Source organism: Meles meles, chromosome 9 (assembly GCF_922984935.1).
Source record: "Meles meles chromosome 9, mMelMel3.1 paternal haplotype, whole genome shotgun sequence".
NCBI lineage: Eukaryota > Metazoa > Chordata > Mammalia > Carnivora > Mustelidae > Meles > Meles meles.
In genome coordinates this window covers 3,967,507-3,979,497 of record NC_060074.1, presented here as the reverse complement: position 1 = coordinate 3,979,497, position 11,991 = coordinate 3,967,507, and the positions used below count along the sequence as shown (strand labels likewise).

General features: G+C 45.9%; 1 protein-coding gene across 4 annotated transcripts in view; it reads left to right on the top strand.

Annotated features, from left to right (window-relative positions):
- Positions 1-5,915: 5,915 nt before the first annotated feature.
- Positions 5,916-11,991, top strand: part of STAT4 (signal transducer and activator of transcription 4) — a 92,990-nt gene continuing 86,914 nt past the window's right edge. Inside the window, exons 1-3 of one of the 4 annotated variants that reach the window (XM_046019319.1) lie at positions 5,916-6,738; positions 10,065-10,193; positions 11,659-11,803. In XM_046019319.1, coding sequence (XP_045875275.1) covers positions 10,066-10,193; positions 11,659-11,803 — 273 coding nt within the window. In that variant the 5' untranslated portion in view covers positions 5,916-6,738; position 10,065. Of the gene's footprint in view, positions 7,272-10,064; positions 10,194-11,658; positions 11,804-11,991 lie in introns of all 4 variants that reach the window. The other 3 variants (XM_046019318.1, XM_046019317.1, XM_046019320.1) reach the window with 3 other exon arrangements.

The window sequence follows — 11,991 nt, the reverse complement described above, 5'->3', positions numbered from 1 at the left end:
GGAGAGACTTTGATCAGGTTGGAGACAAGAACAAAGCCATATGCTAGATTTAGGGCATGTTTTGATCTGTTAGAAGAAACTCTTATCCCAAAATTTTAAACAAAGAAAACTTATATGTATACAAAAATAAGTTAAATACAATGAAGGGATAGAATATGACTGTAACAATGAAAATTTTAAAAAGATTTTTAAAAAGGTATTGATAAGCTAAAATAGTTTTTAAAAAGGTTAAAATAAGAAATAGGAGAAATTTTTAAAAACAGAATAAGAAAAAATAAAATAAAAAAATTAACTTTGGAAGACTAAAGAATCATGGGGAAAAAGCCATGAGTTTTATGTGTTATATTCCCCTAGCTCTGAAGTTTTGCAGTTCTTATTGATGGTGAACTTGGTCTTGGTTGACTGTTCTTGCTGATTTTCTGGGGGAAGAGCCTGTTGCAGTGATTCTCAAATACCTTTGCCCAAGGTGGAATTGCACTGCCCTTGCCAGGGGCCAGACTAAGTAATCTGCTTGGTTTGGATCTGGCAGCTTTTGTTCCCTGAACACTTTCCATACAGCTTTGGAGGACAGGAATGAAGATGGCAGCCTCCCAGTCTCCAGCCCTAGAGGAGTCGAGAGCTCGAGGCCTCACTCCTCAGCGCAGCCTCAGAGAAAAGCAGTCAATCCCTCCCCTCTCCCTGGTCTCTGGCCATGCTCTGAGCTCACCCGGCCTGTGACCGAGTGTTTCTATCTCTGGTGCATGGCCCTGTTTTGAGTCTCCTAATCCAGGAGAATCCTGCAGTATGCTCCTGTGCCACGCCCCCCCCTCCCCAGGGGAAGATGAGTCTCCCCAGATCTGCCACTTGTGGGGTCCCTGTTTGAAGAGCAGTGGCACGACTGTGCGGGGGATCACAGTTTATGGCAACCGTGAGTTGAGAGCCCATTCCTCGGCTTTCCATTCCATTCCATTCCATTCGTCTTTAAGCCGGCTTCCCCACTCTGCTACCTGGAAGCTCTGCCACACTTGGAAACCCCCAGTCTTTCTGTGACCCCAAGGGACCTGAGACTGCACTGTCCCCGAGAAGGCTCCATCCCCCACGTAGCCTCTAGAGGGATGTCCCTCAGTGGAGCAGACTTCTATAAGTTCTGATCTGTGCTCCTGCTCTTTCACCACTTGGCAGGAGCTGGCCCCTCCCCCCACCATCTCTCTTCCCATCTATCACCTCATATTCACTTCTCTGCACATCCTACTTTCCAGAAAGTGGTCACTTATCTGCTCCTAGAATGGCTGCTCTTCTTCTCTTGGATGTCTTGTTGTGTTTGTAGGTGTTTGAAACGGTTTGATAACTATCTGGCTAAACTCCTGGGATGCCACAATATTGAGGTCTCCTGCTCCTCGCTATCTTGCTCCTCCCCCTCTCCACAAACATTTCTTGAATGGCTATTGTGCTGAAATACAGAGAAAAATAACATTCAGTTCTGATCCACTAAATATTCAATTCTGAAAGAGACCAACATATGAAAAATACATAAATGAAATAGGGTGGTTAACCGACGAGAAGCATGGAATTTTTTTGGAAGAGTCTGCAATTCAAATATCCTAGCTTGCTGTTGAACCTCATTTCTTAATTTGTGGCTCAGCAGAAACGGCCATCGTATACACAGTGTAAGCAAGATGCTCTAAACCACAGAATTTGCTAAATGCTCTGGAACTCTGTTGGCCATGTGGCCACCATCACGACACATGCCAGACTTCTAAATTCATGGCTAACTGTCCATATGTCTCAAGGGAAAGCTGGAGAATTGGAGTATATCATCATCTTGAATTAATAGATTATACAATGAGTCTCTCTATTTTGGAATTCATGTTTAGATCATTAAACTTACTTATTCCATAGCTCTCTTGAGACATTTATTGCTTTTCTTATATAAGCAGATAAGATTTTTAGTAAAGTCAAAAGGTTCCAAGTGTTTCTGGAGCCAGACGGTCCTGAATTTGACTCTGAACCTGCTCCTTACCATCTGATTGCCATCACCAAGCCCCTGTAGCCTCATTAATCCCAATCTCTTTGTCTGTCAGTTAGAAATAAGAATGATACTGAATGCCATGGAGCACGGTGAAGACTAAGTAAAACACTGCATGTAAATCCCAGCACTTTCTCTGGCATGGAGTTAGAGGGGAAAGAGCTATGGTTAGTGGGAAGAATGTTGTTTTATAAATTGCAATTGTCCTGAGGTGGCAGTAGAGGGAGCACAGTCATTGGAAACTGGAGCTGAGGATACGAACAAGATAGATACTTAAAGCCATTTGTAGAAGATGTCGACCCTGTTCTGCTGGGCTGGAGGAACCCGCACTCAGATGAGCTAAGACCCACACCAGACTGTCTTGTCCTAATTATCCTTTCTAGTATAGAAACTAACATACACTACAGTAAAGTTCAGTGTGTCTTTCTGTATGGACAGGTTCCCTCCATCCAGCACCAAACACTAACTCCACCTAGTTTCCGTAGGACGCATTAGAGAGGAAGCTCAGATGGAATCAGTAAGGTGCTTCCACAAAAATGAAAACGAACAAATGTTTACACTCTTTGTCCAAGAACTGGGAGAAAGTGGAGCTGGCTTACAACGGGCATCAGGAAAGCCATAGCCTCTTCTCTTCTCTCCCTGACTCCCACACAAGCAGCTGGGCTTAGACGTGGTAGAACAAGCAGTCAAGATCTGCCTGAATCCTCACTGCCTCTGACACACAGACGTGAACCTGCCTCTCTCACTTGACTCTCTTCGTCTCCACTTGGGTACAGTGAGGAGAGAAGGTCATTTTCAAAGTTCCTCACAACTGGTTATTATTATTCTATTAATAGCAGCTATTACTGAATATTTTCCTTTATCTCATTCCTTCCTTAGCTCTTGGAATTTTCATGTGGGATGTAATATCCCATTTTGACAGAATTGGGAGTTCAGAGAGGTTAGGTAGCTGATCCGACTTTGTACAGCTAGAAAGTGACATGATCAGACTTAGAATCTATATTTGTGCCAGTCTATAATCTGATATTTCTCTGTTAAGATGAAGCAAAAAAAAATTAGAAATAAGGATTTAACTAGGGCAAATGGGACATCAATTACAGGAGGAGAATCTACTGTACACTTTTGAGTTTGGCAAACTGGGGATTTTGCCTCAGCATGCTTTTCTCTGGTTTTCTTCCTCTTCCCTCCTTTCTCCTTCTTCTCCTTCCTCCTCCTTCTTCTCTATTCCCCAACGCTTCTTCTTTGTTTTTGACTCTAAGGGACTCATGAGGCCAAGGTTAATGTAGGGCCAAGAAACTGGGAACCTGGCTGTTTAGACTTGATTCTAAAAAGAAAAGTAAAGTGGACATAGAGATACCTGTTCTTAGAAGCCTGGATTAGTTCAAGAATCAGGAAGGTAGGCAGAGGTTTAAGGGAGATGCTTCACCCAAGGAAAAAAGTGTTCATTTGGGCACAAAATCCCTCATGATATACCACTGCACAAACTGATAATGGTGGATAGGATAGGGTAGACAAAGCAGAGGTTACAAAGATGTCTGCAGATTCTGGGGTGTAGTCTCCAAGACTTTTTTTTAAGGAAAGGCCCTCTGTCTGTGAAAATAAAACTATTGTTATAATAATGTTTTGCCTTTTCACTCTGTCGACATTTGCACTGATGGTACCAAAGCCAGGATGGGTAATGTTGGTGCCTCAGTGTGAACCAAGGCAGTGATGGCAGATTATTCTAGAAGTTATTGTACTCTTCACCACCACACACGTTAAACTGTTTAAATGCCAGTTTAACTTAATAATATTCTCAATGAAGCGGGGAAATTAATTTTATTAAAATTTAAATTAATGTTCCCGTAATATTCTGTCATGAGAATGAGAAGTATATGAGAAGAAAATGAGAACGTCGAGGTACGACGACTGTCTCAAAGAAAAACCCTTGTGTGATCGAGTGTCACAGAACATCTTCTTATTAGAAGAATGACTCAACAAACTGTGGTTATCCAAGTCTGGATATCTGGAAGACATTTTCCTAAAAAGGAACAGGGTATGACTGTAATTTCAGGGAAAACACTTGGCAATGTCTGTTTCCAATAATAATATTGGAGTTTTCAAGCAAAAATCAGAATTTGCAAAACTTGCATCCTCCTTCTGAGCTTAACAATTTCCCAATACTTAAAAATACGTTTCTAATGAGATCCATGGTAATATTAGCTGATAGGATTTTCTGATTTGTACGACGAAGGGTGTCAGCGTTTAGAAGACCTGCGTAATCTAGTAGTCATGTTTTCCAAATAACCAGGGTGTGATATTATAAAATCACGTGTGGGTAAAATTTCCATTTAAAATACAAGATATGCCAACAGATTTTAATGTAACACTGTAAGGTTTGCCGATGGAGTTTCACATTCCACAGTGCACCAACCCTTAAAAAACTACCACTTGTTGAATTTTGCTGTCGTGTTGAAGAAGGATATCCACATTACCTACAGAGGCTATTAAAATGCTCCACCTTTTCCAATTATGTATCTGTGTGAGTCCAGATTTTCTTCAAATACTTCAAATATTTCTTCAAAAACCAAACAATTGCAAAAGATAAATGCAGAAGCAGATAGAAGAATCCAGCTATCTTTTCTCAACGTATACATTAGAGAGCTTTAAAAATGTAAATCTGTGCCACTTGTTCTGAATTTTTAAATTTTTTAAAAAATTTAACAAAAAAAATTGTTTAAGATTTATTTACTTAGGTTATCTCTACACCCAACAGGGGGCTCAAACTCAACTCTGAGATCAAAAGTCACGTGCTCCACCGACAGAGCCAGCCAGGTGCCCCCCTCACTAATTTTTTATGTTAGAAATACGGTTTTATTTTTCATTTAAAATGGTTTATTTAAACACATGATGGGTTTATGATTATAATTTTTAATGAATAAACATTTCCATTCTTCTCTTCAGATTTAGTTTTAATAGAGTAAATATGAATTTAATATAGAATAATAATACACAAAAATTCTTTGTAGTTGTCAACAATTTTTAAGAGGATAAAGGTGTCATGAGATTGGTTTGAACACTGCTGAGGGAGTTCTGAGGTGAGGGCCTTAAAAGGAAGAAGTGAACCAAGTCTCTACTTTGTACAACAGGCTCTCAACAGTTGAGTACAATGATGATAAAGACAAGCAAAACCAGTATGACTAACACTAGAAGGCAGGAAGTGAAAAGTGCTAAATGAGTGGTCGAGATCTGCGCTAGGAGGGTAGCCACCAGCCGCAGGAGGCTACTGGGCATCTGAAATGCGGCTAGGCCAAAAGGAGATTTCCTGAAAGTGCCAATGACACACCAGACTTCAAAGATTACGTATGAAATAAGGAAAGCAAAGCATCTCATTAAGAATTTTTATATTGATTATATGCTGAAATGTTAACATTCTGTATTATTGGGTTATTGATAGTATTGAAATTAATTTTACCTGTTCCCTTTACCTTTTTTGATGTAGCTGCTGGAAACCTTAAACCTGTGGCTTGCATTTTATTTTTCTTGGACAGCTCTAGTTTGGATGGGAAGTGTGATGAGAATTCAGAGCGGGGAAAACTTGCTGTGGGTTGGGGTCATGGGTGAAATCTTCACCAAGGATAAGGAATTCAAAAAAATAAAGACAAATTGAAAAACAGAGTCTTAACTATAGAGAACAAACAGAGTAACCAGAAGGAAGGTGGGGGGGGGGGGTGGTGAAAAAGAGGAAGTCCGGATTAAGAGTGCAGTTATCTCCCGGAGCACTGAGTAACATACAGAGTTGTTGCCTTGTTCACTCACTCATATATTCTGTGAAACCAAGGTAATGCTGTATGTTAACTACACTGGAATTGAAATTAAATTCACTTTAGAAAAAAAGAGGGTTAGGATTTCAGTAAATAGACAATGAGGGGGGGCAGTTGAAGGGAGCATCAACACTGAAATAGGAGAGGTTTTTCCAGGGAGCACGACAAGACAAGTGGGTCTACCTGGGATCGGGGCTCCTGGGTAGGGAGTGCGGGTGGGCAGAAGGGGTTGTGAGGAGAGATTTCAGGTAGGTTGGGGCCAGATTGTACCCAAGTTTGAGTGCCGAGAATCTGGACTGTTTCGGGACAGACTGCTTCCCCAGAGAAAACCAGACTCAGCTTTCCTTAGGTGGGGACGGGCAGCAGAAGCTCCTGGGAACTGCCCAGAAGGCAAGCCGCAGACCAGGCCTGCGTGACCCGGGAGGAGTGACGCGGAGTGTGACTTCGGAGCGGACAGACTTGTGTTTGCGCACTGGGGGGCAGGGGCGGTGAACGCGAGCCGGAGGTCAGAGCTGGCGGTGGGGGGAGGAGAGCCCGCGAAGCGCAGGGCGGCCGGCCGGTCCGAGAGCGGGGAGGCCTCCACCCGGGCCTGCTGCTGGGGACTCACGCACGAGCAGGTCGCGTCCTTGTCTCTGCCCCGCTCAGTCTATCGTCCTTCGCTTTTATCTGTATTTTCCGCACATTGGGTAGATCGTGTGTCGCGGGTGAGGACGGAGCTCGGAGCAGATGCGACGAAAAGCCCACCAGGGAGGGCGGGCCAAGCCGCTGCGACCGGGCTGCGAAGCTGACTCCGGCCACCTCCCCGCGTGCCCCCGCCGTGTCCTCGGGTCGGAAAGAGGCGCTGGACCAGCTGAGACGAAGGTCCCTCGGGCTCTGCGGTTCTCGAACAGGCCCGGGTCACAAGGGGCTGAGAGGCCCCGCGGCAACCAGGTGCGCGGCGGCGCGCGCGGCGGACGGAGCGTGCGGGGCGCGCGGGGCCCGGCGTGACGCCCGCGGCCGGCCCGAACCTCCCGCGAGTCTGTCCTGCTCCCCGCGAGCCGCCCCTGCACGACCCGAGAGTTTGGTGTTCGGGTCCGGCGCCCCGTCCCTCCAGGGGGAGAGGACCTGGGAGCAGGAGGCGGGGAGCTCCGGGCACGTAAGTCCCCGGGGTGGTCTCAGCTGCGGCTCCCGGAAAAGGGGGGGGTGTCCCCCCGCCGCCCGCCGCCCGGGGCCACCCGCAGGCCCGCGACCGACGCGCCCTGCGCAGGGGCTCGGGCCGGGGTCACCGCTGCCCCGCGCGTCCCGCTCGGGGAGGGGCGGGACCCGACCCCGTGAAGTCCCGGGACTCTGGCTGTGACGCACAGGAAAGCCTCCCGTGGGAGGGACATGCAAATGCGCCACGACAATGGCGTCAGCGGCTCCCGCGGGACGGTGAGGGCGACTCCGACTCGGGGCCGGACGCCGACGGGACGCCGCGGAGCCAGGTAAGGGGCGGCCCCCGCCTGGAGTCGCTTCCCGGCCGCGCTGTGCGGGCCGCGGGGCCGCGCCGGGACGGTCGCTGCGCCCTGGGTCGCTGCGCGCGGCGGGTCCTCCGCGGCCCCGAGGGCACGAGGTCACGGACGCCCCGGCGCAGGCGGCGCAGGTGGCGCAGGTGTTGGGGACACTCGGCGCTCAGCCCCCGGATCCGCGGCGGGAGGGACGCCGGTGGCGACGCGGACGCGTGTCCCCGGGAAGGGACTCCCGCGTCTCAGGCGGCTCCTCGGCGCCGCGGGCCGGGCCACGGACGGGGCGCCTGGGTCCGGAGAACCCCGGAGCTGGGGTGGCCGGTGGCTGCGGCTTGGATGAGGAGGAGGGACACTGAGGGCATGTCCCCTCCTGTGCAAGCCACAGAGCCCGCGTGGCCCCGTCAGCTCCCAGACGGCAGGACAAAATGCTCCTTTACCTCGGGCCGGACGTTCAACGACGACAGACAGGCGCCCGGTGTCCAAAGACACGCGCTGTCGCCTTCCTGTGGTGGGAGGAGTGGCCCGGACAGGGGGCCCCCGCAGAGCGCAAGGAAGGGAGAGGAAGGACTAAAGGCCTTTCTAGAGGCTTCAACAGAGAGGAGGGCCCTGGGCTGCGCCCCTTCCCCTTCCCGGCTTCAGCCTCAGGTTTGGCTCTCTGGGAGGGGGACCCTGGTCCTGGGAGTAATGAACCGAACTCTGGGACACGTTCCGTCCAGTTACTTCTCAGTGGGAAAATAGATTTTCATCTGAATCACAGCGAGGATTTCAGAAAAATAGCGATCATGACTGTAGTGGTGTTTCGGCTCGTGTGCTCTCGCTGTTGTGGAGAACAGGTGGACAGGGATGCCCCAGGACTGTGTCCCAGTAGCCTGGGACCAATGGTCCGATTCTGTGTGATCTACAAGGACAGGCAGATGCCCATGGGGACAGGTGGATGCATCATCTGCAAAGAGGCTGAGTCTGTTTTCGGAGACCTCAGCTCCGTCCTTAGGAGCCATGCATCTTGGGTACCAGTCATTTTGCTTACTTGTTCCTCGGATTTTTTCTCATTTTTAAAGTTGGGGTAAAACTAATCTCCGCCTGCCCTACACACAGCCACATCAGAATTGCCGCTCACTTAACAAGCACTTGCTGAGAGAGACACAATATGCCGAGAATGCGGCATGTACAGGTCTTCAAGATATCAAGTGAAATGAAAATAAAACTTTCTTTTCCCGGTTTCTTTCTTTTAGCAAAACGTTCCTCTGTAGCTTCAGATCAGGGAGAGTGTGCCCCAGGATGGTTCCATTTGAAACCTGAGGATGTGAACTACACGAAATCGGTTATCGTGCCCTTCTGTAGGCAAAGGGAAATCTGAACTTACCTACAAGATAGGCCGAGATATTAGGGTGATTCATCGTGTAAAAGTTTTGTTCCTTTATCTAAAATTGCTGATAAAACTATCAGAACTTTGACTTTGGAAAAAATAAAATACTCTAACTTCAAGATGTCGTATTCATCTCCCTGAGTTTAGAAATGTCTAAAGCTTCTAACTGGTGAGAGTAGGATAAGGTGGGGAAACACATACTTTTGTTTTTTCGTGAGTGCCTCTGCCAAACCTAGTGTGGTTTCCTCCTCAGTTAACCTGAGGGTTTAACCGCTGTCAGTCACACACCAGAAACTAATTAAAAGTCGGCCTTAAGGGGCACCTGGGTGGCTCAGTCAGTTGAGCAGCTGCCTTCAGCTCAGGTCATAATCCCAAGGCCCTGGGATCGAGCCCCGCTTACTGTTCCCTGCTCGGTGGGGAACCTGCTTCTCCCTCTCCCACTCCCCTGCTTGTGTTCTCTCTCTCTCTGTCTCTCTCTCCATCAAATAAATATATAAATATTTTTTTAAAAGTCGCCCTTAAAAGCTCTGCCCAGTCATAGTGGATCATCACACAGAGAAATATAAATATGTATGGATTCAGAGAGATTTCAAGCTGAAAGAATTAGAGCCCACAGAAATGCGTACATGAAACTCTTCATAAAGCTAAGACCAAATTTGGCTGGAGTATGACTCGGGAAGCCAGACAACTCTGAAACAGAAAAACGATGGGCGGTTGGATGGATGAGGTGTGCTCCTCACACAGAAGGTCTACTGAGGGTCTGAGAAGGCACAGTTTGCCTTCAGGTTGCTCAAAGTCAAGAGTGCAGAGGGAACAAGGAGTAAGAAAGGAGTTTGTTGAGAACACAGATTCGTGCAACAGATCGGAGGGGTTGGGGGGATGAACGCTTTCTGGAGAAAGTTCTGGAGTTCCTGTTAGAGCAAAGCAGGACATGCTTAGGGGATAGAGAACTTTTTTCCCCTTGATTAGTTATGACTTAGGAAAAAACTGAGGATGCTTTATCTTTGGATTGAAAACATCTTCTCTTTACTGTTTTCTTATATAAGGTGACTATAAAAGAAAAATTTTTTTAGTTACTTAACTAATGGACAACACTGTCTTTGTTTGAAACCTAAGGGAGGGGTGCCTGGGTGGCTTAGTCAGTCAAGCATCTGCCTCAGGCTCAGACCATGATCCCAGGTTCCTGAGATCGAACCCCACATCTGGCTCCCTGCTCAGTGGGGAGTCTGGTTCTCCCTCCCCCTCTGCCTCTCCCCTGCTTGTGCTCACTCTTGTCATGTCTCTCTCTCTCTCTCCCTCACTCTCTGTCAAATAAATAAAATCTTTCAAAAATAATCTATGGGAGAAAAACGTACCACCATTATGAACATTATTTTTAAACTCTAATTCTACCTCTTCGTTTATAGCATGTCTCAGTGGAATCAAGTCCAACAATTAGAAATCAAATTTTTGGAGCAAGTAGATCAATTCTATGATGACAACTTTCCTATGGAAATTCGACATCTGTTGGCTCAATGGATTGAAAATCAAGACTGGTAGGAGCAAGCACTATTGTCTTTTCCCTAGAGGTTGATGTACAAATGCTTTATACTCTCTCTTTGTGAATTCATACTTTCATCTGCTTTTGACTCCGGAGATGCGTTCTTTCAGATAAAGAATTTTCTTCAAGCATTTGGAAAACTTCTTCAAAGGTAGAGAATCCTTGTTCTTTCTGGTTTCATCTGTTGTAGATGAAAACTAAATGCTTCTGGGCTTTGGTTTGTTGGTAAGCCCAAATCCCAGTCATTTCTAAATATTAAAAAGCCATGAGGCGCCTGGGTGGCTCAGTGGGTTAAGCCTCTGCCTTTGGCTCAGGTCATGATCTCAGAGTCCCAGGATCAGGGAGCCTGCTTCCCCCACTCTCTCTGCCTGCCTCTCTGCCTACTTGTGATCTCTGTCTGTCAAATAAATAAATACAATCTTTAAAAAAAGCCACAAAATGAACCTATTGTTTAATCTCAGTTTTCAATTTATAGTCTCAATGTAAATATTTTTTCTTACTGTGTTTTAAAATCATTCTTTAAACACTGTTTACCTTGTACGATTAATTTTTTTGTTTTGAATAGTCCTCTCTCTTACTGTGATAAAATATACATAACATAACATTTGCCATTTTAACCATTTGTTATAAACGGTGCACAGTTGCGGGGCATCATGCACATTTCCCTTGTTGCACAACCATCACCCCCGTCTGTCTCCAGAACTTTTTTACCTCCTCAAACTGAAACTCTGCCCTCATTAGCCAAGAGCTCTTCACTCTCTACCCCAGGCCTGGCAACCACCATTCTCCTTTCTGTGTCTTTGCCTGTGACTACTCCAGGCACTTCACGTCCATGCAGTCACACAATGTGTGTGCTTCTGTGGCTGAAGTATTTCACTTACCATGTTTTTTCAAGATTCATTCCTGTAGCGTGAATCAGAATTTCCTTCTCTTTTTAAGGCCGAATGATGTTCTATTGTAGATGTGCTACATTTTGTTTATTTGTCTGCCAATTAACATTGGAATCGTTCCTACCTTGTGGCCATTGTGAATAAAACTAATATGAACGCTGATGTACAAATATCCCTTCAAGGTCTTGCCTTTAATTCTTTCGAAGATCTACCCAGAAGGGGAACTGCTGTGTGTAATTTTCTGCTTATATTTTTGAAAACTCTCCATCCTGTTTTCTACAGTGGCTGTGGAAGGGGTCCCAGTCTCTCCACACCCTCACCAACACTTGTCGTGTAGGCTTGTCAGTAAATGCCATTTGAAGGGGTTTGAAGTGGTAGCTCACGTTTTGACTTGCGTTTTCCCCAATGATTAGTGATGTTGAGTCTACTTTGATGTGTACAATTTAATTTGTAAAATCCCTTAAATTCTTGTCACTGTGGAATAGATCGATCTCTTTTAAAATTTGTATGGTAAAGTAGTAGACATTTTACCGAGTTGTTTCCTGCTGTGCGGTAACTTCTGTTTTTTAGGGAGGTGGCTTCCAACAATGAAACCATGGCAACAATTCTTCTTCAAAACTTGCTAATACAACTGGATGAACAGTTAGGTCGCGTTTCCAAAGAGAAAAACCTGCTCTTGATACACAATCTGAAAAGAATTAGGAAAGTTCTTCAGGTGAGAATGCATTCTGTTTTTTCAAAAATGTTTTGATTTATGTGCCTTAAACTCAGCTAAAAAGTCAAATATGTACCCTTATATTATTTTCAATTCAGATTTAAGAGGGAAAATTTATCATTTTATGCTCTATTTTATCTTATTAATTCATGTTTGTTTTTCATGAAATTTTGGACCGAAATACACCG